Source organism: Tursiops truncatus, chromosome 6 (assembly GCF_011762595.2).
Source record: "Tursiops truncatus isolate mTurTru1 chromosome 6, mTurTru1.mat.Y, whole genome shotgun sequence".
Classification (NCBI taxonomy): Eukaryota; Metazoa; Chordata; class Mammalia; order Artiodactyla; family Delphinidae; genus Tursiops; species Tursiops truncatus.
Genome location: NC_047039.1, coordinates 78,774,699 through 78,791,484, shown reverse-complemented (window position 1 = coordinate 78,791,484; position 16,786 = coordinate 78,774,699). Strand labels below are relative to the sequence as shown.

Sequence of the window (16,786 nt, the reverse complement as noted above, 5' to 3'; positions counted from 1 at the left end):
TTTTAAAGTTTCTAGCTTAGATGACTGAGTATCAACTGAGATAAAGAATCCAGGAGGAGGAAAGGTTGGGGGTGGGGGAGGTAGGTGATTGCCATGAACGAAGGGGTGATGTGATGGTAAAGAAAACTGAAGGTGGTTGCCATTATCCAAGTAGGGAAGGAGAGATAGGCTGACAATGGACTTCTAGGGAACACCGACGGTATTAAAGTGTGGGTGGATGATGTCCATGAAGGAGACACAAGAAACATGCTGAAATATAGGAAGAGGATTTTTTTTTTGAGAGTGTGTAAAATTCTTTATTTAGAACAATAAAGCATAAGTGTTTATAATGTAATTTCAAATTCAAACCTGTGTATGAAAGGGTCAGGATTTTACCTGTTTTAAGAAGTACACATACAGTATACACATCACATTTTACAACCTTTTTTATTTAACTAAAGTCATAATAAAACTGTTTAGAATAGAGTTGACATATTTACATTACAATATGCAAACTCCAGTCTATGACTGAACTAGCAATATATCTGTGCATCCATCTGAATGTCTGAATACTTTTCAAGTCCACTGATTTAAAAAATAGTGGCGGGACTTCCCTGGTGGTCCAGTGGTAAAGAATCCGCCTTCCAATGCAGGGGACGCGGGTTCCATCCCTAGTCAGGGAACTAAGATCCCACATCTACAAGTACTGAGCCCACGCGCCCTGGAGCCCGTGCGCCACAACTAGAGAGAGAAAAACCTGCACGCCACAAGTAGAGAGAAGCCCATGCATCTCAGCGAAGAGCCCACACTGCAGTGAAAGATCCCGCATGCCTCAATGAAGACCCTGCGTGCCTCAACGAAGACCTGACACAGCCAAAACAAAAAACAAAACAAAAGAACACTGGTGGCAAGTGGAATCCAAGGAATGGAGAGTTTAGGAAAAGTGGAATAATGAACAGTATTAAATAGTGCAGAGGGGTGTGCTAAGATGAGTTTTAAATGTTCCTTGAGTCAGGCTACTAGAAGATCCTTTTGTTGTTGTTTTTTCAAACTTTTTATGATAGAAAATGTCAAACGTGAAAAAAAGAAGAACATATAGAACAATGAACCCTTATTTACCTTGGGTAAGACCATTTTGTTGGAGACCCATTGTTCAAAATCACCCATGCCTCAGTTATACTGTTGCCATAAGTGACCAGGCCGAGGTGAAAGTATCTGCTTTTATGTAACTTCTATGCCAGTGATCCTCCAATAATCAATTCATGGGCAATCTTGTTTCATCTATACTCCTGCTCTTTCCCCCTACCCAGTTATTTGGTGCATATTTCTGATATTATATCATTTCATCAATAAATATTTCAGTGTGTTACCTCTAAAAGATAAGGTTTCTTCTTTAAAACAAAATCACAGTACCATGTCACACCTAAAAAAAATCCCTTAATATCATCCAGTATCTCGTTGTTCATATTTCCCCTGTTGAATTATACTTAGTTTTAAAAAATTGTTAAGTTGAATCAAAATCTAAATAAGGTCCATGCTTTGAAGCTGATATGTTTCTTACATCTTTAACTCCATCCACTATCTTTTTTGCCTTTTTTTTTTTTTTTAAAGAAACCAGGGCATTTGTCCTGTAGAATTTCTCAGAGTCTGAATTTTGCTGAGCTTCTAGTGTGATTTAGCATTTCTTCAGTCCCCTGTATTTCCAGTAAATTGGTAGTTAGGGTCAATTAGGTTTATATTTGATTATTTTGGCAAAACTAATTTGTGGGTGGTTTAACACTTTTATCATGAGGTATACAGTGGTGGTCTTTTTGTGATGTTAGTAACTGATGATAATCATTGTCTAGACCAGAGTTTGTCAAATGTGGCACTATTGACATTTTGGACTGGATAAATTCTTTATAGTAGGGGGCTGTCCTGTGCATTGTAGAGATGTTTAGCAGTAGCATCCCTGGCCTCTAGCCACTGGATGTCAGTAGCAACTCCCGCATTTGCGATGACCAAAAATGTCTCTAGACATTGTCCGTTGTCCCCCTGGGGGCAAAATTGTCCCTGATTGAGAACCACTGGTCTAGGTTCATTAATATAGGAATTCAAAAATAACATTCTCATTCTGTCCTTCCTTCTTTATTAGGTAGAATACCTCTACAAAGAGAAACTTATCCACGTTAAACTATTTGCTCCTCAGAGATATATTTTATGTGGGAAAGGCACGAAAAATGCTTGATTGTTTCCCTTTTATAGTACCAGCTTCTCAAGTAGTGAGTTGGTTCTGAAGCATCCTCCAACAGTGACCAATGAGGTTTGCTTTTTTTAGTACCATCATGAACTCATAATTTAACACATATATGATGTGCCTCAATCATTGGCAATTAAAAAATTCATTTTTGATTCTTAAATTGTCCTTTTTTGGCCACTGGACACTTATTCAAGTTGGCTCCTGAGTCCTTTTGACATGACCTTTAAGAAACCCTCCCTTAAGGTCTCTTGGATTTGATATAATAAAATGTTCCAGGCTCATTTTGTGCATTCCTAGACCGGAGCTGGTATCAGCTATTTTTTCCAATGATTCATGGTCCTTTCAGTTGGAAATGGTATTTAGAGACCACAATATGGGTACTAGGGATATAAAGTTATTTAACCTTAGGAAGAGCAGTTAAATGAATATATTGATAACGTATTCTTTTCAAAACAGTCCCCTCCACCATATCTTTTTTTTTTAATTTATTTATGTTATTAATTTTTGGCTGCATTGGGTCTTCATTGCTGTGCATGGGCTTTCTCTAGCTGCGGTGAGCAGGGTCTACTTTTTGTTGCAGTGAGCAGGCTTCTCATTGTGGTGGCTTCTCTTGTTGCGGAGCACGGGCTCTAGGCACACGGGCTTCAGTAGTTGTGGCATGTGGGCTCAGTAGTTGTGGCGCATGGGCTTAGTTGCTCCGCGGCATGTGGGATCTTCCCAGACTAGGGCTCGAACCCTTGTCCCCTGCATTGGCAGGAGGATTCTTAACCACTGCGCCACCAGGGAAGGCCTAACTTCAAGGCTTTAAATTCTATTTATACCCTAATGACTCCCATTTTTCTCCACCTCAACCTCTCTTCTGAAATCTAGACTCCCGTATTCAATTGCTTATTTATCATGTCTAGTTGGATATCTAGTTGGCTTTTCAAATTTGATGGGTACAAAACAGAGCTCTTGAATCCTCCCCCTCTTCCCCAGCTTTTCTCTAAGGTTTCCCCATCTCAATAAATGCAGCCTATTAGGTACCCAGGCAAGACAATTTAGAGTTATCCTTGATTCCTCTCATTCTCTCTATCCTATGTCCAGCCCATCAGTAATTTGTGTATGTTCTACGTTTGAAATCTATCCATAACCTGACCACTTCTGACATTTCCACTGCCTCTAACCCAATCTAAGCCACCACTGTCTCTTGGCTGGGTTGTTGCAATAGCCTCCTTTATAGTCTCTCTGCTATGCCTTTGTCTCCTTGCAGCCTATTCTCTACACAGTAGCCCGAATACCCTTTTAAAGTGTAAGTTGAATCATTTTGTCACTCTGCTCAAAACCTCTCACCTCACTGAGAATCAAATCCAAAATCATTCCTATAGTTTTCTAGTATTTATACCTTTGCTTTCTATTCCTTTGCTTAAGACCGTCAATACAATGTTGAGTGAAGTAGTGGTAGTAGACACTCGTGCTTGTTCTTGATCTTTAAAAGAATGCTTTTAATGTTTCACTATTAAGTTTTATGTTAACTGTAGGTTTTTTTGTAGCTACCAATACCAATCAGCTACTATCACAGAAGTGCCATGTAACTAGCCATGTCAAAACTCAGTGGCATACACTTGCAGCTGCATGGATGGACCTAGAGATTATCATACTAAGTGAAGTAAGTCAGACAGAGAAAGACTTATGATATCACTTATATGTGGAATCTAAAAAATGACACAAATGAACTTATCTACGAAACAGAAACAGACTCACAGACATAGAGAACAGACTTGTGGTTGCCAAGGGGAGTTGGGGGAAGGAAGGATTGGGAGTTTGGGGTTAGCAGATGCGAACTATTATATATAGAATGGATAAACAAAAAGGTCCTACTGTATAGCACAGGGAACTATATTCAATATCTTGTGATAAGCCATAATGGAAAGGAGTATGAAAAAGAATATATATATATATATATATATATATATATATATATATATATATATATATATATATATATAACTGAGTCACTTTGCTATAGAGCAGAAATTAACACAACATTGCATTGTAAATCAACTACAGTAAAATTAAAAAAAAACTCAGTGGCATAAAACAGTTATTTATTCTCAGAAATCTGTGGTTTGACTGGGGTCAGCATTCTAAACTAGGATTGGCCACATGGTTTAGCTGTGCTCCATCTGTCTCTCACTCCTCCTGGGACCAGCAGGATAGCCTAGGCATGTTCTTGCCGTGGTGATGAAGAAGAGCGAAACAGGAGCAGTTTTGCAACTGCTCTTCATGTCTTTGGGTCACATCATGTCTATCAACATTCCAATGGCCAAAGCAAGCCATATGGCCAAGCCCAAAGTATACCATCTATAGAGGTGGTGGTAGGAAGGGGAAAAAGATTTCTAAGAAATGGTACATTATATTCACTGTCTAATGTTAAACCAACTTTGCATTTATAGAATAAACCCAATTTGATCTTGATGTATCCTTCCTTCCCCCTTCCATCCTTCCTCCCTCTCTCCTAACATCCCTCCCTCCCTGCCTTCCTTTCTTTCTCTCTTTTTTTTTACATTATTAGATTTGGGTTGCTTTTCTTTGCATTTTGCAATTTTATTTAAAATTTTTTTTATATAAATTTATTTACTTATTTTTTGGCTGCGTTGGGTCTTCGTTGCTGCACGTGGGCTTTCTCTAGTTGCGGCGAGCAGGGGCTACTCTTTGTTGTGGTGCGCAGGCTTCTCATTGTGGTGGCTTCTCTTGTTGCAGAACACAGGCTCTAGGCGTGAGGGCTGCAGTAGTTATGGCACGCGGGCTCAGCAGTTGTGGCTCGTGGGCTCTAGAGCACAGGCTCAGTAGTTGTGGCACACGGGCTTAGTTACTTCGCGGCTTGTGGGATCTCCCTACACCAGGGCTCAAACCCATGTCCCCTGCATTGGCAGGCAGATTCTTAACCGCTGCGCCACCAGGAAAGTCCCTATAATTTTATTTTTTAAGCAGCTTTATATTGAGATATAATTCACCCATTTAAAGTTTATAATTCAGTGGTTTTTATTATATTCAGAGTTGTGCAAATATCACCACAATCAATTCTAGAATATTTTCATCACCAAGGAGAAACCTCATGTCCATTAGCAGTCAATCTCTGTATCCACACCCACCACCACACAAAACTCCCTTACCTCCAGCCCTAGGCGCCATGAATTCACTTTCTGATTTTATAGATTTGCCTCTTCTGGACATTTCATGTATGGAGTCATACAATATATGGTCTCTTTTATCTTGCTTTTACTTAGTGTAATGTTTTCAAGGTTCATGCATGTTATAGCATGTAGCAGTACTTCATTCTTTTTTCGTTTCTGAATAATATTCCACTGTATGAATATACCATGTTTATTTATCTGCTCATCAGTTGATGGCCATTTGGGTTGTTTCTACTTTTTGGTTATCATTAATGACGCTCCTATGAACAATCATGTACACGTTTTTTGTGTGGACGTATGTTTTCATTGTCTCATGTCTTTTTTGTTTTGTTTTGTTCCTCTGTTCCTTCTTTACTGCCTTCTTTTGGTTTAAATAAATATATTTTTTAGCATACCATTCTAGTTTTTCTGTTTTTTAAACATATATTTTAATTACATTCTTAGTAGTTGCTCTAGGGATTACAATTTAGTCAAATTATTGAAAGACAAACGCACAATGACCTATACCATATATAGTTGATTTGCTTTAGATAATCCTCGAAGAACACCTATTCTGCCATAATGCTGGAAGCGCAAGTCCTCCAATGTGTCATCTAACCAGTAATGCTGGCTAATATGAAAGCTATTAATATTTGAATATATTTTTCATTTGATAATACTCTTATTAGTTCTTGCTGTTTTTCGGTTACTTCTCTGGGTTTTGTAGTTAAGCAAGTAAACTTTTTCTTCCTTTCCAACATTTATATCTTATTACAATGAGACTTTGGTATCTGAGGGGGGAAGGGGGAGGGGGTTGGGGGGTTAGGGGGTTGGTTCCAGGACCTGCCAGAGATATCAAAATTCGAGGATGCTTAAGTCCCATAGTCCACCCTCCATATCCGCAGTTCTGCATCATGAATTCAACCAGCCACTTATCTGTAGTACTGTAATATTTATTGAAAAAAAAAGGTCCACGTGTAAGTGGACCTGTGCAGTTCAAACTTACATTGTTCAAGGGTAACTGTCCTTATTTTTGTTTCATGCGCTGTCTAGACCATATGTAGAACAATGTTGAATAATAAAGGTGATAGTGCAGTCTTGTCTTGGTTCTGACTTTTTTAAGATTGCCTAAAGTGAAGGATTATCAACTCTACACGCTAGCATCCATCTTATGCTCAGGGCAAACATAGCTAATCCTTAGCACTTTTTCCTGCTAAGCCATGACCCTATTTCAGAAACCTCACAGTAACATTCCCATAAGTGACTACAATTAATTGGATTTAGTACAACGCATAAGACCCGTTTGCCAATCCTGGCTCTGGCTTCTCTCTTTGATGTAGTTTGATATTGGTTGTTCATTTCAAGTATTCTTTATCATGTTTATATTCCTGGTTTACTAAAAATCCTTTAAAAAATAACAAATGGGTATTTAATTTTATGAAAGATTTCCTCAGCATCTGTCAGGGTGATCAAATGGCTTTTATTTCCTTTGGTTTATTCATGTTAATTACATTAATAGAAAGAGTTTCTATTTTAATCACTGTTGCAGTCCTGAAATATATCCTACTAGTTTTAATGAATGTTATTCCTTTACAATATTGCTAGATTTGTTTAGCTTATATTATGCGCCAGACACCTGTGCTTGATGCTGGGGCTACAACTGTGAACAAGATAGACAAGGTATCTGCCCTTATTGAGCTGTCAACTCAGGGGTGACAAAGAGCAGGACATTTGCCAGCATTCCCCTCATTCTGAACCTCTGGCAGAAATCACTAAAGATATGCTGTCTTGCAGAGCCTTGGGAGGTCTCAGAAAGTGGGCTGTGATCATTTAGTGGTAACTATTACTGGATTCAAGGAAAGAAGACCATCTTGCTACGTGCTATTCCTGGCTTGATGTTTCATTTAGATTCTTCATCTGTTGTAAGACTTGTATGAGGTTTGTTAGGTCTTGAATTAAATTCATACTAATTTTGTAAATTAAGCGTAGTGTGGGTCTTCTGGTAGGTGGCAACTATTTGACCGCTTTTTCAATTTCTTCTATGGTTGTTATTTTATTTTCAGATATTCTGTATCACTTGGGTTGATTTTGATTTATATTTTCCTACACAATTTTAATCTCAGTGAGATTTTCTGGTTTAGTTATATAGAGTTTCAGCTAGTATTCTTTTTTTTTTTTTTCTTTTTGCGGTACGCGGGCCTCTCACTGATGTGGCCTCTCCCGTTGCAGAGCACAGGCTCCGGACGCGCAGGCTCAGCGGCCATGGCTCACGGGCCCAGCCGCTCCGCGGCATGTGGGATCTTCCCGGACCGGGGCATGAACCCGTGTCCCCTGCATCGGCAGGCGGACTCTCAACCACTGCTTCACCAGGGAATCCTTCTCTCTCTTTCTTATGCTCTCATTCTCTCTCTTCTTCTCCCTCCCTCCCTCCTTCTCTCCCTTCTTTCCCTCTCCCTCTCCTCACGTCTCCTCTCCTCTGCCCCCTCCCCATTCTCTCCCCTTCCCAAATGGATGTGTCTGCCACATCATAACTCCGGTGTGCATGTGGCTCATCAGGAAACGAACTCCTCTCCGCAACGGGAGAGGCCACAACAGTGAGAGGCCCGCGTACCGCAAAAAAAAAAAAAAAAAAAAAAAAAAGAGAGAGAGAGATTGAGCAGATGTGCAGGGGGAAGCACATGGCCTCAAGGAGAAAAGAGCGAAAATAACTGCCTTAGCTCCTGTTAGCTTTCAAGTTCTCAATTTCAGTTTCCATGAGGCCTGGCTATAAAGCAGGCTATAGAGTCCTTTCCTTGGACACTGATGAAATCTAATTCATCCTTACGATAACCTCTCTTCCTCTGTACTTGCTATACTTGGGCCAGCAGAAGTAGACAGTTGTTTCTTGTAACAAAAATGGCTCCTACTGGAACACTTGTTTAATGATAATTTTGACAGTTTATTAGGTACCAATAACTATTCTGTGTTACATATACCATTTAAATTAATCCTTACAGTATTACCATTCTCATTTCATAGATGAGGGAAAAAGAGATTCAGAGAGGTTTACTAATTTACCTAAGATTGTACAGTTAGTTAAGTGATGGATCTAGGATTAAGCCTATGTCCTTAGTCGTGATGCCAGTATACACTTGAGGCTAAAAATTGCCCAACATTTAGACAATTTTTAAATGCTCTCTTAACTTGGGGCAAAGAAAAGAAGAGTGATTATACACCATTTTTTAGAAATAAATGAGAATTCAATCAAAGCTGAATTTAGAGGCAATTGGGGTTTTTTGTTTGCTTGGTTAACCTAATTTTTGTTTTTTATTTACAGGTTTGTTGTGTTTGTGTGAGAAAATGTGGTTTATTTGTGCTTGTTGGGATTTTTGAGATTTTTCTTTGTGGCCTATTATAAAGTCAGTTGTTTTTGTTTAAATCTACATTGTGGTGTTTATACTGATTTTCTCTGTAGCTCTCACTCCTCTTTAAAATTGTAAAATCACTGAGGTCAAGAATTATATCTTATTCATCTATTCATCTCTGTAGTGACCAGAAGGTAATTACCTAGCTGAGATGGTTAATGAAAGTTAGTGGAGGGACTTGGCTGGTGGCGCAGTGGTTAAGAATCCGCCTGGCAATCCAGGGCACATGGGTTTGAGCCCTGGTCTGGGAAGATCCCAAATGCCGTGAGCAACTAAGCCCGTGCACCACAACTACTGAGCCTGTGCTCTAGAGTCCGCGAGCCTAGAGCCCCTGCTCCGCAACAAGAGAGGCCACTGCAATGAGAAGCCCGCGCACAGCAACGCTCGCCGCAACTAGAGAAAGCCCGCAGCGCAGCAATGAAGACCCAATGAACACAAAAATAAATAAGTAATAAATTTATTTAAAAAACCCAAAAAACTGGTGCTGTGGATTTGAAGAATGTTATACGTGTAAAAACACCAGAAAGAGATTCTGCCATTTCCTTTGCTTTGATCCATCCTCTATGCTCAGAGCAGTGATATCCAGATAGTGGCCTGTTTTCAGGAAAATTTATAAGTTGAATAAGGCTCATTTGGAGCTGCATCCTAGGAGGCACATGCACATTTTTTTTTTTTCGGTACGCGGGCCTCTCACTGTTGTGGCCTCTCCCGTTGTGGAGCACAGGCTCCGGACGTGCAGGCTCAGCGGCCATGGCTCACGGGCCTAGCCGCTCAGCGGCATGTGGGATCTTCCCGGACCGGGGCACGAACCCGTGTCCCCTGCATCGGCAGGCAGACTCTCAACCACTGAGCCACCAGGGAAGCCCTACACATGCACATTTTAAAGTATGAAACTTTAAAAATATAGTTGCGTTTAGAAATGACTCTAATTAGCAGATGCAAACTGGTATATATAGAATGGATAAACAAGGTCCTACTGTCTAGCACAGGGAACTATATTTAATATCCTGTGATAAACCATGATGGAAAAGAATATGAAAAATAATGTATATATAACTGAGTCACTTTGCTGTACAGCAGTAATTAACACATTATAAATCAACTATACTTCAATTAAAAAAATGACTAAAAGCACATCAAAGATTCTGCTATTTAAGAAAATCATATATGTATATATTTTATAATACATAAATATGAATATAAAATGTAAGATAAATATGTATACATAAAAATGTAAAATAATATGTATATATGTTTAAAACCCATATAATATTTGCATTGGCAAATAGAGAAGGGAGTAGGAACTAAAAGGAATCTTAATAACAATCCAGTGCATCTCTTTCATTTTACAGATGTGGAAACTGAGGCTCAAAGACTAAGCAATTTGCCCAAGCCTGCTCTGTTAGGCAGGACTAGACTATGGCCAGTTTTTAAATTTCCCTGTGTGTAGCTAATAAATCATCCTTGTTCAGATTCTGTTCTTCTTTAATATTTTGACTTCTTGAGCACTAAAACCAGAAAGTATATTCAAGTCTTATCAATACCACTGTTTCTGATCATTTCTATTTGGATTCTCCCCAACCCCACCCCATTCCACCTCTTTGGATGTCAACTGCACAGATTTGGGTTTTCATAATCCTTGATTTATGATACACTTTAATCATTGGCCCATGGTTTAATTAATTCATTCATTCAAATGTGTAATAATAAGCATTTATGAAATCACCATCCCAAACAAAAACTGGGACCTTGACAATAACGTACATCTACATGTATGGTCTCATCCCCCTCCACTGTCTCACTTCCATGCGAGGTAAGCAACTAAACTCATGTTCATCATTACCTTGCTTTCCTGTTTATGTAGTTTTATCGCATCTATATATTTTAATTTTAAAGGGTGTTATGTTGTATGTAATCTTTTGGAGTTCATTCTTTTCACTTTTTGTTTCAATTTTGGTTGTCTCTTGATCTGAGGAACTTTTTCCAAAGGTCTCATGATTTTCTTTTAATTCATCCTCATAGAGGGGATTTATGCTTGCCCAGTACTGACGTACAATCAAGTGATTGATCTGGGATCTATGTGAAAATTTTTTGGCTGATAAATATCCTGATTTTTAAAAATTGAGATATAGTTAACACATACCATTATATTAGTTTCAGGTGTACGACACGATTCGCTATTTGTATTTATTTACATGAAATTTTACAGCAATTCCCGGTCAGATCAAAGGCAGAGCACAAGAGAGTTGTAGACTGCCATTTGGGAGACCCAGCAGGCTGTGTGGAGTGAGCAGGGCACTGTCGTGACTTTCCTAACTGGACCTTCATCTTGTAGATGGGTGTAATCCCAGCGAAACATTTCTCTGCTGCCACATCCAACACTGGCCGCTGGGTGTGGCAGCTGTCGTCAGGAACAAGTTGTGGGTAGGTTACCATGACTGTCCCTCGGAAGGAGGCACCAAGGCAATGAGCATTCCTACAGGCCCCTCAACTAGCTCTTCCACTCCTTTCCCAGGTTAGAATGTCCTTCCAATCTTCAGGGATTTAGAAATACTCTTTACACAGATGGAAACAATAATAGCAACAAGCCATTTCACCAAGAACAGTGAGCTGTTTCTTCACAAACCATGAATCTAAGACTAATTATAATTTGTTTCCTAACTTATATTAACTCTTACCCAGATTCTAGCTGCCATGGTCTTTTCTGCAGAAATTGTTCCAGTCTCTGCATCTTAATCTACATCCCAATTTTAAATTCTAACCTTTCCATTTCTCAACTTCACAGATTCTTTCCCCCGAACTCCCAGTCTTACTACTTTTTTCTTTTCTCCCATCATACCAAATTCTAACTAAACACAATGAATTGCTATTTACTTATTAGCAAGTTAGACACTGGGTCAGCTGCTCTTTTTGCATCATCTCATCTACCATATCCTGCTCAATGAGGTAGTAACATTAGTTTACCCATTTTATAGATGAGAAAACTGAGGGCTGATGAGATGAATTTGGCCAGGGTCTGTATCTCTAGTGACTAGGATTAGAACTAGCGTTTTGTTTTTGTTTTTAGAACTAGTGTTTTTGTTTTGTTTTGTTTTACTTTTATATTATGACGCCTTTGGCTCTAAGTAAAAGAAAACTTAAAGTGGCCTTAACAATAATGAAATTATTTCATAAGAAGGTTGGTTAAGTCAGAGGCTCAACATTACCATCAAGGACCCAGGCCTTGCTATTCTGCCATCCACCCTGCATGGATTCAGGCTTTGTTCCCAGGTTAGCTTAGCTTTCCACAGGTTTCATGATGCCTGCCAAGGTTCCAGCATCACATCCACAGAATTTCTAGAGGCAGGAAAAGACATCATTCCTTCTTGTCCATCTCTCTTTCTCTAATTTGTTGTGCATCTTTTTAAGAGCAAAGAAACTCTTCCCAGGACACTCCTTCACCCCAGCAGACTTGCCCTCATACTGTCCAGGTTGCCACAAGCCCATGCCTAACCAGTCACTGGCAAGGGGAATGGGACTACTATGATGGGCTTAGACTAATCCAGACTCATTCCTACGGCTGGCTCCAGCTTCCCTGAAGTTCCTGACTGCTTGGCAGAACAAAATTAAAGTTCTGTTAGGAAGAAGGGAGACGGGGGTAGGGAATAGGTATGAAGTGTGCAACCAACAGTGTCTGTTACAGAATCCAGAAGTCCAGGTTGTTAGCCTTGACATATTCCTGCTCTTCTGGGCTCTCCCCTCAGCTCCCACCCTCACTCTAGCATATTTCCTGGGAGCCAAGTCCTCTCTAACTCTAGCTCTAAGTGACACATACCAAGTGTTCTTGGCAGAACACTGAGGAGCATGAAATGTATTCTTTGGGGCCCTCTTGTGCAATTCCCAAGAAGTCAGTGACACAAGCTGGGTTAGCCCAGGCACTGGCACAGTCAGGCGTGGGGAGGAGAGCAGAGGCTCTGCGTCCTGGAAAGGTGGACCAGCCTGGCCCTGAACCAGCCGTAAAGTTCTAATCATGCTCCCCTCCCCGCATCTTTTTCCTGGTCTGTACTGCTCTTAGGATCTGAATTGTTTTCTTAACAAATTCTAATTTGCCCCCTCATTAAACCTCAACATTACCTTCATATCTCCTTCCCTTGAACCCCCCCAGTGAGAAAACCTGTAACCCCTGAATTTACTAACCATCCATTGATCTCCCATTTGTGTTAGACGCTTAGAGACGATACTAAACAATAGGAAAGGAAATTAAGTTTTAGCAGCTGCGTGCCAGGTGCTGGGGTAAGTTCTTTCACACACACTATCTGACTTTATTTTTGACACCACCTTGGTAGGTTAGGCTATTTTAACCTTCATGTTAAGAGTTTAGGGATTTCAGGTTCAGAAGAAGCCACCTGCTCAGAGAAGGTAAGGTCGGCTCAAGCTCACAAGCTGTTAGGAGCCCATGGCTGCCTGACTTCACGCCTGTGCCCTTTCCCCTACCCCACCATTCTGGCTTCAAGGTGTTTGTTACAAAGCACATCTGCATACATTAATCTGAGCCTCACAACAGCAGCACCTGCATTTTATAAATGAGGATAGTAGGGTTCAGAGATACTAAATGACGTTCTGCCCCTGTACGGCATGCCTGGCAGAGCACGGCATATTTGTTGAATGGATGATGATCCGGATTATAGTAGTAATTCTTGTCCTTACGTTACTGAAAATAAACAATGTCACTGCCTAGAGGTCTTCAGGTTCCTTTTCTCCCTATCACCTCCCCCCTGGGCTTTCCTAGGAATTCCATCACCTTCAACCAAGACTCACAGAGCGTACAATCCACACCTCCTCAGGCAGGTGCTCAGAGAGGGGCTTAGGAAGGAAGGGCCCTCTTTCGAGACAGAGCTCAATGGGCCTGTCAGTTTTTGCTCCCCCACCTGCCACTTCAGGGCTTCCTTTGGTTCTGCAGTGGCAAGGCTGTATGCGGCCTTCTCCCTGCCCCCAGGTGGCAGGGCTGCCTTTGATCCGGAGTGGACGGACCAGTGAGCCTCTACTCCCCTGCGGCCCAGGCCCTGACAGCCATCACACTAGTGCCCCAACCCCTCTCTCCTCCCCAAGCCCCACCTCCTGCCTCTGGCTCGGCCTCCCAGCCCTTGACACAGTCAGCACACACAGCCCAGGAGCTCAGCTCAGAGAAACGGCTCAGAGAAACGAAGGGAACTTCGCCTGGGTTCCCAAGGCTATGGCTAGCACCTTCATACCAGGGCTGAACCCTCAGAACCCTCATTATATCCCAGGGTAAGACTTCTGCCCAGAGCACACGTGTTTGCTTCTGGGAACAGGGGTGTAAAAGGGTGTAAAAGGTGGCAGAGTTGTGCCACCTCGGCCTTGGGGGCCAGGTGGACATTCTGGTATGGGAGGCTTATGGCTGGGATGTCTATGATGTTGGATGGAAAAGGAAAAGCAAGGGAACAGTAGTAGCCGGGCCTGCTATGAAGCTTTGTGTTGTGCTCTCCATGGTAACAGGGTAGCAGCAGAGGGGAAGGGTTGAAAACCCAGACAGAGAACTAAGAAACGCCTGCTCCAAATATATACACAGCTGAGTCCAGAAGAGATCAGGGCTTCAGAGGTCTCTGCTTCTGCCTCTGGGGATGGTGAGGCCGGGGATTCTAGAGGTGAGTGGGTGAGACTTGTGCTACAGGTACACTGGACACTGCCCGCTACTTCGGTTCAGCATGGGCCAGACCTATGGGCAGATGACTGGGCAGCTACTTCGCGGCTCTCCTGGCCTAGCCCGGCTCCCTTCCCACCGCACACTTCTGCCTCCCATCCGGCCTCCAAGATCTCCCGACGGTCCCAGGAAAAGCCTGCCTGTCAGGCGTGGACACGAAAGGCTCAGCTCCAGCATGATTCCTGGGTACACAGGTATGTACCCAGGTATGAACAGGTACCCCCCATCCCAGAACATGGGTCCCACACACTAACAAATCGTCCTTGCCCCCTGCCTACCTAGGTTTTGTACCCCAGGCACAGTTCATCTTTGCCAAGAACAGCAGCCGGGTCTGGGCTGAGGCTCTGAATGATTTCACTCAGTGGTATGGGCGACAGAGGAGTCAGGAGCTGCCAAAGGAGGCCAAGGGAGAGAAAGACGTGGAGAAAGACCAAGAGCCAAAGCTGGAGGCAGAGCTAGAGACGGAAAAGGAGCCAGAGCTGGGGCAGGAGGCGGAACAAGTGAGACGGAGAAGGCTGATGGGGAGTACGAGGCGGGAGTGGGGAGCCTTACCTCTGTGTGGCCAGGTCTGGGGTGGTCATGTGTAGCATGGCTGTGGGACAGGGGATGTGGGCTAGACCGCCAGCCTCACCTCCCTGGGAGCTTGTGTTACAGCCCAGGGGCTGAACTTGATAGCCCTGTTTTTCTTCTATCCACTTCTCCTCAGAAGGCTTCCCCTTATTCCACGGATGACAGAGATCCTCGCAAGTTCTTCATGCCAGGTGAGAGGAAGTGGGTAATGACCAAAGGCCTGGGGAGGTGCCCAGGAGGTACTGACTTAGTATCCCCCTCCCCTAGGCTTCACTGGTTATGTGCCCCGTGCTCGCTTCCTCTTCGGTTCCAGCTTTCCTGTGCTCAGCAACCAGGCACTGCAGGAATTTGGACAGATGAAGTCAGGGGTCAGATCCCAGAAGGATCCTAAACATCTCCCCTCACTTTCCAGGACCTACCCTCAGAACCTGGGCCTTGTACCTAAATACGGGGGCTATGTGCCAGGTGAGGACAGCCCCCAGAGGGAGGCTTCGGGGACTGGAATATTTGTGTGTGTGTGTGTGTGTGTGTGTGTGTGTGTGTGTGTGTGTGTGTGAGAGAGAGAGAGAGAGAGAGAGAGAGATGGGTGGAGGTGGTTTAGGGCTTGGAACTAGTAGATATGGGGGGACCTTGGGTCAGCTTTCTCACTGGGCAGAAAAGGAAACTGATGTAGCTCCTAGGGAGTAGTTAGGACCAGATTTTGAAGGATAACTTGGAGGTTCTAGGCAACTGGCTGAGAAATAACTTTTCTATGCCTCTGGCTACAAATGACAGAATCTTTTGGCCACACAGGGTATAAGTTCCAGTTTGGCCGCACATATGGGCATCTCACCCATGATGCTCTGGGCCTCAGCACCATCCAGAAGCAGCTCCTGGCGTAGGTACCTAGACTTCAAGTTCTCTCTTTCCTTTTCATCCTATCCCAGCCATCCTTTTGCAAAGAAGAAAGATGGTCTGGAGGGTGGGAGAAGGCACAAAGAGAGAACGGTTTGGAGGCCGAGCACCTTTTTTATTAATAGGTGTAATAAATAAATAAATAAATACATAAACAGAGCCTGGGCTCCTCCTCCCTCCTCTGACCACCAGGCACTGGCCACAGCCTACTTAAAGCTGGGGGCTCAGGGAACTGGCCCCAATACTGTCACCCATCCTTCTCACCACCTGGCCTAGGGACCCCCACAAACGGGCCTTCTGGTCACCTCCCTCCACAGGGACATGCCTGTCTGTACCCATGGGAGGGCTGGCCAAGACAGGCGGGGGAAATTCTGGCAGCCCAGTGCTGCGTCCCTTCCCTCCTTTCCTGGGGGGAGATCTGGACGAGGTCACTGGGACAGTTAAGGGGGAGTAATTGATACTGAGCACAGGGGTATGTGGCCCCCAGCTCTCGGTCTACTCTCTGTAACCAGGCCAGAGGGCTTGGGAAGGGCTCTCAGGCTACGAGTCTAGGGGTTGTGAGGGTCCCTGAGGCCACCAGCATGCACAGGGCCTCAGTTTTGGCTGCTTCCAGGGGTTGGACTTGGAGTTGGGGTCAAAGTCACATAGGCCAGAGGCACCAGGCCAGTGTCAGGGCCACGGCTGCAGCGCAGCCAGTCTCTTCCGGCTGGCCCCAGCACCCGCAGGATGTCTCCCTTGTGGAAGCTCAGCTGTCCAGGGCCTGTGGCCAGATAGTGGCACAGTGCCTTCACCTCGCTGGGGAAACAACAAATGGAGGTCAGAGAAACCCCACCCAGGGCCAAAC

The 16,786-nt window shown here is 43.2% G+C and overlaps 2 protein-coding genes across 9 annotated transcripts in view; one reads left to right on the top strand and one right to left on the bottom strand.

Moving 5' to 3' along the window:
- The first annotated feature begins 12,748 nt into the window (after nucleotides 1–12,748).
- Nucleotides 12,749–16,097, top strand: CIMIP2B (ciliary microtubule inner protein 2B). Of its 5 annotated transcripts, none has more exons than XM_073806255.1 (6): nucleotides 12,749–14,045; nucleotides 14,449–14,672; nucleotides 14,761–14,978; nucleotides 15,188–15,239; nucleotides 15,461–15,513; nucleotides 15,841–16,097. In XM_073806255.1, exons 1-6 carry the CDS (start codon nucleotides 13,657–13,659, stop codon nucleotides 16,078–16,080), a joined length of 1,176 nt encoding a protein of 391 aa, XP_073662356.1. In that variant the 5' UTR covers nucleotides 12,749–13,656; the 3' UTR covers nucleotides 16,081–16,097. The 5 variants fall into 5 exon arrangements, with proteins under 5 accessions (XP_073662356.1, XP_073662358.1, XP_073662355.1 ...); XM_073806257.1 differs by having other exon boundaries at nucleotides 15,316–15,513; XM_073806254.1 differs by having other exon boundaries at nucleotides 15,185–15,239.
- RUSC2 (RUN and SH3 domain containing 2) overlaps nucleotides 16,037–16,786 on the bottom strand; it is a 57,354-nt gene continuing 56,604 nt past the window's right edge. For all 4 annotated transcript variants that reach the window (XM_033858226.2, XM_033858227.2, XM_033858229.2 and 1 more), the window contains one exon: nucleotides 16,037–16,737. In XM_033858226.2, the coding sequence (XP_033714117.1) occupies nucleotides 16,536–16,737 (202 nt within the window). In that variant the 3' untranslated portion in view covers nucleotides 16,037–16,535. The remainder of the gene's footprint in view (nucleotides 16,738–16,786) is intronic.

Coding starts and splice junctions, on each gene's coding strand:
- CIMIP2B (XM_073806254.1), top strand. CDS start 13,657: ATGGGCCTGTCAGTTTTTGCTCCCCCACCTGCCACTTCAGGGCTTCCT. Junction 14,673..14,760: donor CATGATTCCTGGGTACACAG/GTATGTACCCAG, acceptor CTGCCTACCTAG/GTTTTGTACCCCAGGCACAG. Junction 14,979..15,184: donor TGGGGCAGGAGGCGGAACAA/GTGAGACGGAGA, acceptor ACTTCTCCTCAG/AAGGCTTCCCCTTATTCCAC.